The following is an 18,322-nucleotide window of genomic DNA, read 5'->3' on the forward strand; positions in this document are numbered from 1 at the left end:
AAAAGAATACATTAATGAACACATTACAGGAGGGTGGTTTGGGGCAGTAGCCCTACTTAAGGCCTAACACATTGTTACCTTAACCAAAACAGTGGTTCAGGATATTATTTAGTTAGCTATGTCTACTGCCATTCTCTTACCATGCATGAGACATGAATTAAGGGTTCTTTACTGAGGTCTGGCCTGTCTTGATAAACACACAGTGCCAGAAGTGTGGTTGTCATAGTGAATATAATTGCAGCTTCTGTATACATTATAGAAATGGTCTGAGCAAACACATTGTAATCTATACGTTTCCCACCATTACCATTCTCTCAAAATTCGATGTTTTCTCTGTATCTGATGGTGGTAATCTTACAGGAGCAATATGTATTGATCTCACTAATGCCTTTGACCATGTGGATCACCACTTCCTTTCAGAAAAACATCATGCTGTTAGCCTTGCAAAATGGATTGTGGTTTAGTCTGTATCTTGAAATGAATGCTGGTGTATTATGGTTTGGGAAAATGTGTGCCTCAAGGTTCTGCTTTGGGAAAACTTCTGTTTTCATTGTTCAACTATAATATTTCTGTTTATCAAGTTCAATCAAGCTTAATAATAAACTGATGAACATATATGGGATGGACTTCTGACATGTTTAAATACTGACTTATTTGTTCTTAGATTGTTTGAATATCTGTATTTATTTTGATAGTCTTGCTCTTGCTTTTTTACTAAACCAAAGAAAGTTTAATACAAAATGTAAGTACTGTATAATCATTAACCTGAATGTAAAAAAGCACTGGACCCTGGGTGGCCAAGATTGGAAAAACGGGGGAAAGAAAATAACGATTTCTAGTTAGTGTTAAGTTGCTCTTTCTTAACGATTTAACTGACTACTTTAATAACATTAAGGAAGAGTAAACACAGAAATAGGAGGCAGGCTAAAAGCAAACATGGAGAGGCGAAGATTAGAACATTTCTAAGATTTTTTACTTTGTTTCCTTTTCAGTCCCGTGTTGTGGCACTCAATGGAATCTTCTGTGACCTCCTATGGGTCTATTTAATTGGTGCTATATTCTTAACTGGCATCACTTCAGGGATTTTAAGATCTGAACTCTAACTGAAGAAGGACTAAAACTGTCTCAACACATTCATCGTTTTAGCAAAATGATAGTCCCCATGTCTTTCTCCCACTGCCCAATAAAACTCTGTCTGCACATTTTACACCATGTCTACACAGGCTGGGTAGTAAAAGTTGTCCATTAGCAGTGCAGCTTCGGTATCCTCCACTGTCTGCCACCACTGTGAAAAGCCAAATACACAAAAACTGCATGAAAAAACAAACAAACAAAATAAATAAAGCATAAAAATATGATTTCGGTCAAGGTAAGCCATAAAACGGAGAAAGCAAATGCACAGCTGATGCCGCTTTAAACAAGCCTTTCCTCTCCTTTAAACAACATTAAAATTTGAGTTGATAAACAAGTGTTGAGTCTTGCTATTTAAATTTCCATTCCCTTAGTCCACATTAAAGGTCTCCTACCAGGGACACAAAAATTCATGCTGCATGACTACAAATACAAAATATTTCCTAAATATAACCTCTTAGTTAATATGGACAAGTTAAACTTGACCATTTAATGCCAAGAGCGTTCACAATTCTTTAATGAATTTCTCTTATGTGCATTCAGAAAACCATTGGGGGAAAAGGGCCTTGGTAAGAGAGGTGACCACAGTGGTTGAGCTCCAAACTTCTGTGTGCAGATGGTGGAAACCCCCATTGGAACAACAGTCACTGCAGCACTGAACAAATCTGGTCAGATGAAATCAAGATTGAAGAGTTTAGCCTCATGATATCTGGAGGTAGACAGGCACCACTCAATACCATTCCAACTTTGAAGCATGGAGTTGGCAGCATCATGCTGTGGGGTGTTGTTTCAGGGGGGACAGGGAAACTGCTGAGTATTGAGGGAAAGATGAGTACGACGGAGATATGCTTAATGATAACCTGGTCCAAAGCACTCAGGATCTCAGACTGGGCCAAAGGTTTCCTCTAAATAGTAAAACGACCCAAAGGTGACAAACAAATCAATGCAGCAGTCTTTGCGGGCCATCCACTCGAACCCAATCAAACATCTCAGACGACCCTGAGAATGGCTGTCCAACGAAAGAGCGTGAAATGAGTTGGAGGGACAAATTGTAGAAAACCCCCATAATCAGGTCTGCAAGGCTTTTTGCTAAATATACAAGAAGATCTGAGGCTGTAATCTCTGTCAAAAGTGCTTCAACCAAGTACTGAATAAAAGGGTCAAAATACTTTCCTTTTTAATAAATGTGCAGAAGAAACAACCAAATACTTTGTTTATGCTGTGCTTTCGTATGGAACATAACAATTGCAGAAATTAATACTAAATACATTCCAAATGTAATAAATAGGACAAACAAATCTAATAATATAAGTTATTGTGCAGAATTACTTTCAAATCCCAACAATCAGTATCCAAAATGGTGGATGCTTAATGGTTTTCCTGGCAACCTTCCCTCTCAAAAACAGACGATCACACACTGTTTATCCAACAGGAAGAATTTTCATCTTAAGGGAAGGTATAACTACACAACAACCCCCACGGATTTCTATTTGCCACAGTGGAGGAAGAAGCTGAGAGTGCGGGAAGTGAAGAAAGGATACCAGTAGGAAAGGTGCATTTTGTTATTGAGAAAATAACAAATTTTGATATTACACAGTACGACCAAGCAAACACATATTGGGTTACAGGATTTTGGCACATTGGGTTGACTATGGTGTGAATGAGTGGCTTAAATCTGTTCTGATGCCATGGTTTGCACCATGTAGTAAAAATGCAGCTGGCTCAGAGCATTAATGAGAGTAATGGGAGAAGTAATGTTATTATACCACAGGAAATTAATATTCTTTACAAAAACCTAATATTTGGTATTTTTGTAGGTATAAGTATTTTGATTACTTGTGTAATTGAGTGGAAAAGGGAATAGCCAACTAAGGGAAATTATTTAGCATGTTAAGGGAACCAGAACTTTTCCACCTTTGTTAATAATTACTAAAAGACAATTGTTTCTTGCAAAGAGAAATAGTTTTAGCCCCTGGGAAATTAGTGAACAATAGTGGATTGGAGGAGGCAACTTTTGCTGAAAGTAAGATATGATCCTGTCAAAGGCTGACAGCTAAGGAGTCTAGCGTCTGAATTCTCCTGGAGCCTGAATGGCTGCTTCAGTGCTGCATTCCTCTCCACATTCCCCCTCTAAAAACGCAATAAAGACGGAAGCTCTGACTTCCACCAACTCCATCACGGGGTCACAGTTTTTAGCCTGTCAGTCACCCAGGGCATCATGGTATTGTCTTTGTCCACTACAGGAACAGCCTCCAGCCATTTCAATCATCTTTATTATCATGACTTAAAAACCTTTGTTAGTTAACTTTTTACCCAGGCCTTTATCCCACTCACCAATCACAATTTCATGGGCAGTTCAGGAGGGCCAATGGGGAGGTCGTGTGGGCGGGAGGAGAATGCTTTTAACCTGCTGCATCTGGTGCTTTCCCGCTGCTCGCCCAGTGGGACATGGTCACCTTGTTTTAAAGAACCCTGATAGGGGGAACCACTGCCTTTGTGCCATCATAATGGGGTGAAATGTGCTTGTTTTAAACATGTCACTTAGGTAGTTTTCCTTTCAGTGATTAAGACCAAGCACCTGTCTGAAGGAGGGAGATTGAATTATATTCATTCAGGATCGCACAGCTGTCCGTGTGTTTGTCAGCGCCCCTGGTCAAACTAAGCTGCTTTTCGCTGATAAATGTGCATCTGTGTGTTTGTGTACCTTTTTGCTGAGGGCTACACCATCCTCACAGTCCAGGACGACACAGTCGACATCCAACGAGGCCAGCTTCCTCAATTTTCGCTCATCATTGCCAGGGCAGTAGAGAACGGCCCTGCGGGGTATGTAGCGCAGCGAGGAGCCTGCAGAGTGATGCTGATGACGCCATGATTCAGGATAGAACTGCCAGCCTGCAGGCAGGAGCCAACCACGCTCCCTTAAAACACATATACACATATAAACACACGTGCTTGTCTGACCACACAAATATACACAACACTTAGGCAGGGGTAAATATGAAGTACATATTTAAGTGCATACGCAGGTCATGAGTAGTCTCAGTATCAACATTAAGGGCAAAGAATAATTAAAGGTGGTTGCTGTATTCATCTTCATAATATTCCACAGTGTCTATGAAGATCCAGCATTGGAGGCCACATCCTCCAGACTTGAGTGAAAGTCTGGAAACGTTTCATTTTGGTAGCTCTGTTTGCCCTTCAGCTATTCATTGAAGTGTATGAGAGACGTTGACCTGTGCTTTGAGAACAAACTCACCCAAACACTGAGCCACTCATATGCTAATGCAGCCACACTGCTGAATATCTAGGCAGGGCAGAAAGTGAATGAGGAGGGTGTCGGTGGTGGCTGAGGCCGACTCATCGTAAAAAATAAATAATAATAAGTTTGTTTTTAATTTAATGCCAGATTACATACCTGTATTCATTTATTTCCTATTGATACTACTACTAGGAGGTGGAACTATATGCAAACATATGTGGTAGAAAATTCTTTACTTTTAGAAATTTACAAGATGGATTTAATGCATCCATAAAAGATGGACATCGTCTTCAGGATTCAAATAGTCAGAGCTCTTTTATTGAATTATATTAATAAACAATATGTCCTCCAGTCACACATTAAAATAAATTGCATACAGTAAAGCCTTGTCAATGCAGTTTTTAAGAAGTGATGTACAGCATATATTATTGAAATAGTTAAATAATGATTAAATCAGTACAACCTTGATTGTGTTAAAAACATTCGCCTATGAACTAAAATCTCGATAGAACCTAAGAGGACGCTGTTTCTGCTCTTCAGACCATGCTTCGTAAAAGTTCTGAAAATAACATGCAACAAATGCCGCTTCATTTTTCAAGCAACACTCGAGGTCCTCCAGAAAAATGCAGGCAAAACTGCTCTTCATCACATCTCCCACCTGTACGGTGCTCACACAACATCGCAAAACACACAGCAAAGTCGGATTGTGTACCCTAAACCATCCACACACGTGCACACCAACAATCACAATCATTGCACGCACATCTCAATTATTTGTTCCATCAATCTGGCTTCTGAAACAACTGTCACATGTTCAGGGATCAGGTTTACGTAATTACAGCGAGAAACAACATATCTTACCACCAACTCTTGCAGGGCATCAGAAGCCCTTCAAGGGACCATATTAACCCAAAAGAGAGAAGGGGAAGGGGGATTATTTCTTCTATTACAAGAGGGGGGGGGCAAATTATTTTCTCTTCTTGTCTTTTGCTCTTTAAAAAGGAGCTGAAGTCACTTCAATGGCCACTTAATCCTGTCAACTACGCTTCTACAAGCCCTCCGGTCTAAGACCTATCTAAACTGAGAAGCTGCGGTTGCGAGCAGGCAGTTCAAACCAATTCAGGTTGCTTCGAGCAATTCAGGGCTACCAGGTACATGGGAGTCTGTCTGAGCCAGGGACCTCAATCACAAAAGGCTTGGATAGAAATATGGCAAAGGTGGGAGGGATAACTATGGCGCACCACCATGCAATTTGTGGACTAAACTGAAAAAATGCAGAGCTCACGATCACTTAAGGGTCTATAATGTGCAGGGTCCAAGTTGATAGACAAGAAATAAAAACTAAAAACAAGAAAGGAAAATAGTAGGTAGGAAGATGCTGAGTGGTCGGGGGCAAGAGGGGGCTGTTGAGATCTAAATGAAATCAGTCTATTCTGTGCATACTGCTCAGGGGGGATGTTGAAAAGCCACATTAAGTGCCTACTTAAAAGGAACAAATTATAATATAGCTGAAGTACAAAAAGATGGTGACAGTAATTTAAGAGAAGGTTTCATTAAGAAGGAAAAAAAACTGAAACGGGGAGAGGGAGTAATACCTTGATGTTGGCTATAGACTGTACACTAGAAGCAGAGGTCAACCACAGAGGCCAAAATCAGCATTTATTCCCTTTAATTCCACCATTCTACCTCATCATTTTAAAAGGCCTGATCTAAAAGTAAACTGAGCCGTAAAGAAGAAATGAGGCAGGTCAACTGGGTCACACACTCTAAAATGAAATTATATCTCAATAATTTCATTTTAAGACTTGCTGTCTTACTGAGGCCCTATGGCAGATACATGATTCGCTGAGGCTAAATCAATATGAATACATCTAGAAAATTACATTGTTAAAGTAAACCATAGCCACAATCGCATTTTACAGGGAGTGGAGCCTTGATGTTGGCAGAAGTAATATTCCCCATCAACACTAACATACCTACAAACGCATGGCATGAGACCATTAACATACATTGGTTATATGTGTGGTGTAGTGAATGTAAACAGGAAGCAGATTGTGTATCCTGCAGTTGGTTGCTTAGTTAGAAAGAAATACTATGAACCAGAAACAACAATGGTGAAAACTGGGGATTTGTTTTGTTGGACCTAAAACAAGTTGGAACTTTAGGTGTTAACAATGTCTTTCTTTCATAAAAAATTGGCTTCAGTTGACTGCGTCATCTTGTTTCCAAACGTCTCTGATTTGGCCGCCTATTACGATGTAGCCCCGGAGTTTTAAAACTAAAACGGGGCCAGAAGTGTTCCCAGATCATCAGATGCATCACTTCCACATACTAGAATCCTGCATTTGGGGAATTTGTATTTACGCCACCCTGTCTGGTTGACATTTCCCCAATAATACATCCTAATCGTGTTCTATGTAATTAACAGTCCCTAAAGTACCATAATTACAAATGTTACAAATTTCTTTGCCTCTTTTTATTTTATTTTTCTTTACATGAAAGGTTATGATAACATGGGGATGTGTGGGTATATTGGCAGCTATAAAGTGGTGGGACCTAGCCACAGTGACAACGTTTACTGGTCTGAGATCAGAGGGAAGTGTGTTTTAGTGGGTTTATATGGTGGTGGACGGGGATGGTTCTCATTAGTGTAGGCGAGGCAGCAGACCCAGGCCGAATTGGCACTGAGAGGGAGAGGATGAGGGTAGGTGAGTGGAATGTGATAAGAGGGTGGTGAGCTTTACGTTAGACGAGACATGGACTTTCTCAGTGTCAATTCAGATCCAACAGTGATGTTATCGTTAACAGCCAAAAAACTCTGTTCTCATGAATATGTATCACAGTTCTCTATTCTTTTCAATGCAAATGATTGTCCATTTCCCTTTAACACCAGAGAGAGTGGGACAAAGCAGTGTGTTGGAATAAGCTGATCTTCAATTCAACAGGATAGCCGCTGACGATCTGACGTTCACAGTCAGTGTCTGTAGTGCTTAACTACAATAAATCTACCTTGAACCACATTTCCTTGAACTTCACATCTAATCTCCACCACAACTATGACTGATGTGCATGTTCGCTATATTCAGCTTCTTCTTTTTCACAATGTCGACCTCCCTATCTCCGAAATCCCCTGTCATGTAATCCACACAGGATTACAGATAATTCTCCAGGTTACTGGTGATAGCATGTCACCAATAAATGCCAAACTATGGAAAGGTTATTGGATTTCACAAAAACACACAAATCTTAAGTCTTGAGTGTGTCCTCTTTTAAATAGCACTACTCACATTTGAGGTTTATCCCGGAGATAAGCGATAAAGGTTTACTGGGAATTTGCTATTGGCTATAAGTGGTGATAAAGGGTGGGAGCTTCGGAACATCAGATATAAATCAGAGGATAATAATTGTCATATAAATCTTCCTCCGAATTGCACAAACTTAAAAATGCTTGATTTTTTTTCATCAAGATCCATGAATTATTCTCAGGAAAATTCGTGAAAATGTCAAAAAGAAAAACTAAAACGACTCAAAATGTTTAATGAATGAGATTTTGTTACTTATCTGCCCATTTGTCCAGATAAGTGACACAATTGAATAGGTTCATTCTGGGCCTATATGTACAATCCTTTCAGTAAGTTTCATGGAAAACTGTTGTGTCGTTTTTCCCCCGCTAACAAACAAACGAAAAGGGGTTAAAGCGTAACCTTCTAAAGGTTGAGGCAAACGTGACTCATGTTTTCCAAAGGCACCTTTTTGAGGTGGATTTCTTTTGTCAAATTGCGAATTGGTGTAATGATATGTTCTTGCCACTATATGTTTAGTAGTGTCCCTGTGGGCCGGGCAAACTAAATGCCACAGACTATGCTTCTGCAGCAGCTGCATACAATATTATGTTTTAATAAATAATTCATTTGAAATAAGGTGACTTATTGTGGACTGGGAGTAAATACTGTATAACAAATAGCCTGTAATAATTGCTTCATTATCATGAAGTGATGATCACTATTTCCTGTGACTCCACTGGCCTCCACCTGGCAGCAAAATAGCCTAATTCAGGTGGTAATATTCATCCTACCACATGAATTACAGCAGATATCCACAGAGCCACTCGAAAACAGGCTCCGACGACAACCTCCCTCTCAATATGTAGATTTCCACAATTATCTCCAACATGGTGGTGCAGGCACAAGCTGTGTCTAAAATGCACAAAATTAAAGATCTGTGTTTCTGCCCTGTGATAATCAGCTACTTCTAAATATGCAAACTACATTCTGAGGTCTGCGGTGCTCAAGATTCGAGATTAAATCTGGTGAAAATAAAGATGAATAGAGAGTAGTTGGGAAATCAATATTGTTGAAGCACTGACAGGCTCTTTGTCTGCAGAAAGCTGTCCGCGGGTGGGAAATAAAACGGTCAAGCAGTCATTAATATTTACCTAGCCTCATGTCCACCTGCCTGTCTGACACATCTTTTTGTTTCTCCCAATGAAAGAGAGCTGAAGCATTCCCCACACATCGTCTTCCTCGCAGCATGATGCTGTATGTGTATGTTTTGCTTCTTTTTCCCCTCACTGCCTCAGGTCTGAGGACACAATTGGATGGCAGAAAAATCCTGAAAAATTAAGCAGAGACACCTGAGACAGCGAAAGGAAAGAATCAAACACTTGTCTTCTACTTTTTTTTCTTCTCTGCCCCCTGCTTTCTTTGCATGCCCTCCAGCAAACTAGAGGTTGGGATGCGCAATCCATTCCCCTGTAGATAAGATCAGGAGGGGGCTGCAGATTATACTGGTTTGCTGGTCTCTCTTTTAGGGAGGCACAGGACAGACAAAAGCATACTGGACTTGCTAATATTTTGTTGATGATGACTGTACTAAGGCACCAATCAAACAACTGATATAAAGACCCCAAACCAGCCGCTCAAACAGTAGCAACAGGAACACTGCTCTTCATGCGCTCCTTCGTCATCATAAAAATGCAATAAGAGATCATGATTTACGCTCTTTTAACCTTAGTCTTGAGCCATTTCACTAAATTTAGCATTTCATGTTTAGAGCACGGATGTTTTCTCATCCTTACTTCCTAGGATTTCATCACCACTGGCCCAACATCCTCTCTCTTGCTTTAAAAAGCCGATTCCAGTGATCGTGTGTCTCTCCCTATCAACAAAACCCCTTACTCATCCTCCTATCCATGTCTTCCCCTCTTTTCTGTTCTCATTAGTTTGGCTTTTATGCCTTAATCTACACAATGAGGATGAAGTCATGGCGGTTATCTTCAGCAGCCAATGTCTTTCTACCTGTAATCCTCCCCAAAGTCCACGGCTCACAAATCGGCACACAATGCCTTTATGCAAGGCATCTGCCGTAATGCCCATTGATGACTGCAGACTTCTTTTCTTTATTTTTTTTTCTGCCCTCATGCCTCCGCATTAAAACTATTTAAATCCCACTCTTCTTTAGAAGAACAGAGATGTCTTTATCCCGGTCTCAGGACAGGGCAACGTCAGATTGCAAAAGGACATAAGAGTGTATAAGCTGAGGTTGCTGATGGGAAGTTGTCACTCCGGCTTGCTCTCTGCGTTTGACAAGGACAACTCAATAAATCCTATCAATTCATTAAAAAAAATTCTTTAATTAATTGGAAATACGTAGATAAATCATAGATTTCACAATCAAATGTGTAAAAAATTATAGTTTACATGAGCTCTCTAAAACAATGAATTTATCTTTAAAGTTAATTGAGAAGGGAACTTAAAAAGGTCAAACAAGTCGCTCCATTCGAGGAGGGCATAAGGGGGTTAGCTTTTAACTTAGCATTTTTATTGACTCTGGCAAAACAAAATGAGCGGGCTCTGTAGGATTGTGCACTCTGCATTGGCCATTCAGGGCTTCAGAGCCCCATTGTAGTACTTTGAAGAGAATGAAAGGAAACCCCACTGGTGGAAATGCAGTGGAACAGCCCCACAACAGGCCACAACTGTTCCCTTATGCATGAAAGGCAGGGACATAAAAGACAAGATGGACTTCTGAGGTAGGGCCAAAAACAAAGGCAACAAAAGTGCTGATCACGAGGGGATGACACGACTCGTCTTGGCAGAAGGAGCAGGGAGAAAAAGGGCAGGAGACAATAGCACTCCCGGCCAAATGACATGTTGAAGAATTGAAAAATCCACACTAGAAGTGTCTTCTCAATTCACTAAACCTACAAGAGCTGGGTGACTGTCGGCTGGACCCTGCTCAGCCTGAGGGGGGTCCGACAATAACAGCCCACAGCTTTTCTCTCTCTCTTAACTTTCATTCCTAAATCGTTCTCTGTTTTGGCAAACAACTTGGCAAGGGCAAAGATGGACTGGGGTGATGGCTTTAGTCCGCACACACCAAACCAAATCAAAGCATGGTGGGTTCCGCTCCCGCAGCTTCCGTTTTGATCTGTTGGCTGTCTGCGTGTCTGATCTGTTTCTGTTTATGGCCTAAGCACAATTATGCTAGTGCATAACCTCCATGGAAACAGTCAGACGAACAAAAACATGTTTTCTCTCATTCAAAAAAGCATCTTTGTTTTCAGTGACACAGTGAATGCTGATATTTGAGCCAATGTTTCAAAAGTCTTACAGTATAACATTTTGTTAACAAGAACACTTCCTGCCGATTTTCACCCTGTTGGCTTCTAGGCTGGGAACGGTTGTGTGATTCTGATTTCCTGTTGTAGATATGAGTCAAAACATACAGAGCTATAGTTGCGTGTTCGCATGTCTGTAATACATTTAATCCATGGTTAGTTTTAATGTCAAATCTATTCATCCATGCATCCAGAGGACAAATTGGTGTAAAAAGGCAGCAATTTAAGAAATCAGATTTATTCTGCTTAAGTGAATAGATAATTATCCCACACAAATAAGTCACGCACTGTATAAGGAGAAAGTTGTCCTTTCTTGTGAATAAGGACCTACACATATATTTAAAGTAAGGGCCTGGACTAGTTGATAAGTCACAGGCTCAACTGTGCACTCCACAGGTAAAGGGCCTCCTCCTCGATAGCCTGAGGCCTATCCCACAATTCTTCACACATACCCACAGGCCCTTTAACTGGCCATCACCCTGTCTGATTAATGGATCGATGTGGTAATTGATTAGTGAAGAGGAGGTGGGAATGAGAACATAGGTCAAACGTCAATAATGTCCCCGCGACAAAAGGTGGAAGACGTAAAATTTACCAGTGATAGCCTCCAGCCAGACCTCTACCCATCAAAGCCTTGGCAGGACTTACATAAAGGCCCCAGCCCATTCTCTTGCTCGCCCTGCCCTCCCTCCCCAATGCTCCTTTTCTCTTGGTAATGCTGTCTGTTAAAGTGACAGGAACCATTCTGGGAGCTGCTTGTCAGCTCACCTTCATAAAACAAGCCGTAAAGCAGCAAATAACAGGCTTATATGGCTTCATTATACCGGCTATGCAGGATCACAGCTCTAGGCTGGGGGGTGAGGGGGGTCTTGCTGGTAGCGGAGAAGTGGGGAGAATGTTGGCAGGACAGCCTGGTTCTCGTGATGGTTTGTTGTCCCGGCGGCTGTCACCATGTTCATGTTTGCTCAGGATAGAGGACCACTTGACCCCCATCAACTCTGTATTCGCCGAAATCCCAAGCAGGACAAACAAAGTACGACTCACTTTGGAGATTTCGTCACAGTTAAGTCTGATGAGACTTCATTAACTATGGTGTCCTGCCACACACTTCTAAAGATTACATTTTTTTATGCGCTTTAATACTTAACAAGATGTTAGACTTCAAACATTTTAATTTGAGGCCTCTTACGAATATCATCCGTAAAGAACAAACCACGATGGTGTATCTGAATGGTTAAAAAAAAAAAATAGGAGGAACAGGGCCAGATGGAGCATACATCTGCGATAGTAAACCTTTGGCCGTGGCAGCGCCGGACGTGAGAAAGATTCTCATTTATTTCATGCAAATATCTTTGGGCCATTTCACAACCTGACAGTGGGGGTTGCAAGGTGGCCATTACCTCAGATTGTGTCTCCAAAACATTTCCCCTGTTTTTCAGAGTCAGCCACGGGTTTCTGGCAAAGACGTCCGTAGGAGCCGCAGCAGAAGCAGCAGCCTTTTCTTTCAATGCAACTCATGGCATTTCCCCACACACGTGTTTGAAAAGGAAATGCTGTTTTTTTCCCAGGGTAACACCTTGGATGTCGTTTTCAAAGAGCAACATCAGTGCACATACATATATGATGTGTGATTATTATCATGTATAGAAAATTACTAAGGCTCCATTAAGGTTCAAAGCTTCAACAAGAACTATAAATAGGCTGCCGATATTAGCAAGTCAAATATGCAGCATGATGCTCGCAGAACATCTGGTAGGCAAGTTTACACTATGTTCACCAAAGTAACTGTCCCTTTATGTGCTTATCTGCCATGTGCCCAGTCCCAGTTGTGTCGAGATCAGTCACTTATCTCTTTAGCAAGGCTGTGAGGCAGCGGTACAAGCGCCATCGCTGTGATCATTGTATAGTTAATTGTCACCTCCATCAACATTAGCACTCTCTAACATGCTTACCAGAGGGGGTAAAGGGGGGGAACTGACTGCACGCTCTATTCTGAAGCTGACACTTGTTCTCTGAGGGGCGGTATTCGGTGTCAGGATTACAGTGCACGGGAGAAAGGAGGCGGAGGGGAGGTGGGGAGTATTCCCTACAACTCATGTCACCGGGTCTCTCTGTAATGGCAGCAAAGGGAGAAAAAGAGAAGGAATAGAGACAGGGTGCCAGGGAGGATTGATGGGTGTTTACTTTTTTCAAGCAGTCTCTCAACCAATGACAGCGCAAAGAGACCTGCATTCACTGGGACTATGCTCCTTTCACAGTATGTCAAGGGCCAACTGAACAACCCACACCGATTATGGCTGTTGATACGCACTCTGACCATATAGTCGCACTTAGCACTTATGTAAGCCTTTTTGGATATAAACTTCACATCAAATAAGACAAAAGGTTGGGAAGGGTTCAGTGCAAAGACACTGACACACACATAATATATACTACACACATTTGGCAAAAGGCCAAAAGGATTTAAATGTGTCGCCGCCAAACCATATGGAATAACACATCCCCGCCTAATCTAACAAACACTCCAGCACGCACACATACATATTCTGGCCTGCACACAGACGCACACATCAAGACTGTAAAACAGCATTGCCATCTTGAGCCCTCTGGATCACCGGGGGCCATCTGACACTGTGGAGCCTTGAATGCATTAAGACGAGCAAGGTGGCAGCACTTTCCATCTCAGCTAGCACAGTTACATAACCCTCCATGATATGAATTCATTAACAGATTTAGTTCTGCAGGTGAGAACACTTCTCCTCACTGCTTATGAATGAAACCACCTCACGTTTATTTAATAGATAGTGATGCTGCAGGATGTCAAACCCATCCTGCAGCAAAAAAGAAAAAACAACTGCAGATACACAGGCAAAGCAGGACTGTCAACATTAACACAAATTAAAAAAGCATGCTTTCATTTTTGCATTCATCCACTCTGCTAAGATCTGGAGTTGAAGCAGAGGAGATGACATTTAGTTGACCCCACAGGTGTCAAGGGTCATCTCATGGGGGAAGAAACTGGACAGAAGAGGTGGAGAGTAATGAAAGGGGTCGAGCTGTGAAAGGATAGTGCCCTGGTTAAGTTTGAGGGGAAACAAGTGAGAATAGAAATGCATGGTTAAAGCACCAACAAATGGTCACATAACATACGTGGGACAATCTGATGGGGTGTGCCTAGAAGCCCCCTGGATATGAATAAGACTGGGACATTAGATCAGTCAGTTAGATCAGACTATTAGGAAATTTGGCGAACGGTGTGATATGTGCTGTGTCTGGTCTGTTGCCCCCACTCACACACCCATCCGAGCCCAGACACAAACATGCCCCCGTGCCCCTCCTCGGACCTCAGAAAAAAGTCTGACAGATGGGTGTACTAGAAAGATCCACTCGGGAGACGAAAGCATACTAAGGCACTGTCTGTCCACTGTTTGGATTTGGAAGAAAACTACAACAAGAGCAAAACAGGACGGAGAAAAAAGGGACATCTGTGACATTTGTCTTATTTCCTCTCTTGTGGGACATGATGTGTCACGAGCGAGCAGAGTCTTTTGGATCATATTCCATTTAATTAATGAACCCCACACACAAACAACATTCACACTCCAGCCCATGCCTCCTCCTCTCATCCCTGTAAGTTGTCTGTGCCCCCAAGTGGTTGAATATCATAACTGCATCTGCTTTACAAATGTATCTGTTTAAAACTTGTGAAACAACTATGCCTCAGTAGACAAGGCCATTGGAAACTCATTTACTGTCAAATTTACTTTTAAACTCGAGCCTCTAACCTTTTGTACCATAATGTGATTAACAAAAATTCTGAGAGGAAGTTATTGTAAATGAAGGGGGCTTCATGATGGTGTACAACAAAATCCTTATATATATATATATATATATATATATAAGGATCAAACTTAAGTTTAGTTAAAAAAACACGTAGAAGTGAAAGAAATGTTCTCACAAAAGAAGTGAATACTCTTACGGTTGATTGCTCAAAATCAAACCAATAAATATTTTTACACAACTAAAATTACATTTCTGTTATTGTAGAAGGACTAGAGTACCAATAAGGTCATGTTGGGTGCCATTATCTGGTACCTGGTACCATATCAGCACAAACCTGAATTGCACCCAACCCTATTGTAAATGGAGGAGCACCTGAATGCAAGACGATCAACTGTATTGATTGTAGTGAGTTGCAAGATGGCAAAATAATTCACAAGTAGGCTAATAATCACTTTTCTTGCAATTGTTGGTTGTAAATACCATCTTAACAATCGAAGAACAAAGATATAGTTAAACCACAATTTGTCTGATTTAGAAGAGAACAGTTAGAGTATTTAAAGAGGAATTTTAAATAATAAAGCTGATGCACCCTGTAGTGTTTTAATGACAGACGCTTCATTCTTTTAACCAACAGGGATGCCTTTTGCCCTCGACTTCTGCCCAGCCCCAAGCCTTTAATTAAGACTGGCTTAAGCCCGATTGATCCTGACACACTAGGAAGTTTCTTGAATATCTGACCATGGAAGTATTATATAGGCCACAACCCCCATAGCAGCCAACAGCTCCTTCCCACATGCCACATAAAAAGGTTTGTAAGCTGAAAGCCCATGGGACCTTGTATGATTGAGTTATACCTAAACATTTAGCTATACCTAAACATTTAGCACATTCTGGGTTTTCATCTTGTCCACAGAGGAGAAGAGTTTTTTTTTAAATAACTATAAATATTAATAAGATGTAAAGTCTATACTGTATGTTTTCCCTTACTTTTAACGTACTAGTCATGTAGTTGGTTGTGTCCAAGTTTCAAACCTCACATCAAACTTTGTTGTTGCACTGTTAAAAGCTACATGACATGAAAAATGCCAAAAAAAGAGTCATTGAATCTCAGGACTTAGCAACTTATTGATAAAACCACCTATGCAAAAGATGGTAGTTCTAACATTTCATATGATAGTTGCATTACATTAAAACTGTATGTTATTTGAGGATGTCGATGCTTTACTGCATAGCGTCACACAAGTTGTTTCAGGCACTTTTTAGTTTTCTGTAGGAGAAGTCTCCCTTTGTTGCACACATTAACCTTTGTGTAGCAGAACCTGAAAATTTGCATAAAAGGTATATGACACACTAAAGGAAAGGAGAAACCAAAACGCATGATATGTGTACTTTAAATCAACAACACGTCACCTGCAACAAAAGTAGTGATGTAAAAAAAAAGATAGGATGTTTGGATTGTCAGAGCTCTGTGCTGCAGGTGTTCTGCACCACATGGAGAGAATTCTTGTATTGGCTTTCACCGCAAACAAAGCCACTCCTCGCTTTGTGGTGTTTTGTGATTAATCGGGACCACAATTGTTTGATAATGCTACACAATGTTAAACATACAGCAAGCAACGTATAAATCAATGTAAGGCCTAATGTTTAGATTAAAAAGAAAAGGCATAAAATCGTAAACTAGATTGGCAGTTGCCTCTTTTTCAACATCTGATTTCAGTAAATTGCAAAGAAATGTCAAATGAATACAAATCTTAGACTCTCCACTGCAAAACAGAGGTTCAACATGACAACCTGAAGGCTTTGAACATGTCCAAGGAAAGAAATGATTTTCTGAAGCAGAGAGGAGAGTAGTTTAATACCCTGACCCGCTGGAGGAGAAATCCTGCCGACCAGCCAAGCGTTAACTGCAGGTGTGGACTAAATAAAAATGCAACATTTTTACGTTTTACAAATTTATTGAAACCATGCAGTGTCGGTGTACTGACCCATGGGCCAGATAGCGTGTCTTGTTGGAGTTCAAGTTCAAATACTCTTTCAGATAAAGGGACGTTGCAAATCGAGGGGCATCATTCAAACTCTGTTGGAAAATAATAAATAACAATAATAATATCGCTCTGACTATTTCTAATATCTCCATCTAGTCATATCAACAGAGCACACAATTTCCCCCTAGGAAAATAAAACCTGTTCACCACTGATGTCAGTAGGTTAATGACCCTTCACCTAACCAGGGATAACTGTGATGTTTACAGGAAAGCAATTAACAGTAATTTTACAACTCTTAGATTATGAAAATTGTGTATGTTTTTAGCAGTCTCCACCCTGATATAATTTCTGATTATACAAACTTGCACATTAAAAAATACAATCATAGAAACTATCAACTCTTCTATTTCTCTACACAAGCAGCTGATGCAGCAAAACTAATGGTGGTGTTTTTGGTAGATGAAAAATCCAGAAATATAAACACAGACATAGACACGTGGTGGAAAGTGACAGGGAAAGTGCAAGACCCTACATTGGCCTATAATGGGTGTGGTTGAGGTGGGGCGGGCAACGAGTGCCCCTTCCTTCCTTTTCTGGGAGGATCATGGAAATTAAACTCATAGTCACATTTTCAACTTGTCTGGCACAAACTCATTTCAGGACCAGCCTGAAATAATAAAAAAAACATCAATATACTTGCCGGTCAGTCGAGATGTTTGAGAGCAAGCAATTCTTACCTTCTCAACAACAAACATCTGAACGTTACAGAAGATGCTACAGAAGGTGTACGTAAAGTCCATTTTAAGCCAGGTGTTTTAAAGCTCAGGTTTGACTTGTTTTGTATCTCTTCACAAATAAATGCCAGCATGGATTTTGCCAACACTAGATCAAGAAGATGTCATCGCATCACCTCTGCAATTTGTGTGAAGTGTGTGTGTGTGCAGAGTCAGATGCGAGTTGAATGGGGGGGGGGGGGGGGGTATACTCACCCACTGACCTGAGCAGTAGCATTTACACTATTCTCAGTGGTCATGAACACAACAGAATTGCAATGTCAAGGTCAAAAGTCAGAAGTACAGTCGTAAACTGGCCCATTGCTGAAATGCAGACAACACCAGTGGGCAACGGCTACAGGAAGTCATTAGGAAGTTTCCATTTGGAGTTAGAAAAAGGTTTCCTGAACAGAATGCACGATTGGGTGTTGGCGAATTGCTGGTGGAAATGTCTGCTGATTGACACAGGGCATAATGGTTGACATTCTACAGACCGTTTGAACTGCAAAGCCTAATTTCTGATGTTTTCAAAATGTTCATATGGACATTTTTATTAAACCATACAATCCTTGATCCTGAATCAATAGGTAAAGATCTCCAGAACCTTTTGAATAGATATTTAGGACTCAAATGGCTGAGTTTTCTCTATACTTAAGCTGCTGGCCACTTGCTTTGTCTCTCTGTGGAGGGCCTGTAGTAAAGCTTCAAAAGACTCCTTATCACTGTCACGTTTTCTCAGAAGAGGACGCAGTAATGGAGAACGGATGCACA

General features: G+C 40.9%; 1 protein-coding gene across 1 annotated transcript in view; it reads right to left on the reverse strand.

Moving 5' to 3' along the window:
* clybl (citrate lyase beta like) overlaps positions 1-18,322 on the reverse strand; it is a 57,170-nt gene that overhangs the window by 25,179 nt on the left and 13,669 nt on the right. The window contains exon 2 of the mRNA XM_053440528.1: positions 3,836-4,049. Within this exon, the coding sequence (XP_053296503.1) occupies positions 3,836-4,049 (214 nt within the window). The remainder of the gene's footprint in view (positions 1-3,835; positions 4,050-18,322) is intronic.

Source organism: Pleuronectes platessa, chromosome 14, assembly GCF_947347685.1.
Source record: "Pleuronectes platessa chromosome 14, fPlePla1.1, whole genome shotgun sequence".
Taxonomy (NCBI): domain Eukaryota; kingdom Metazoa; phylum Chordata; class Actinopteri; order Pleuronectiformes; family Pleuronectidae; genus Pleuronectes; species Pleuronectes platessa.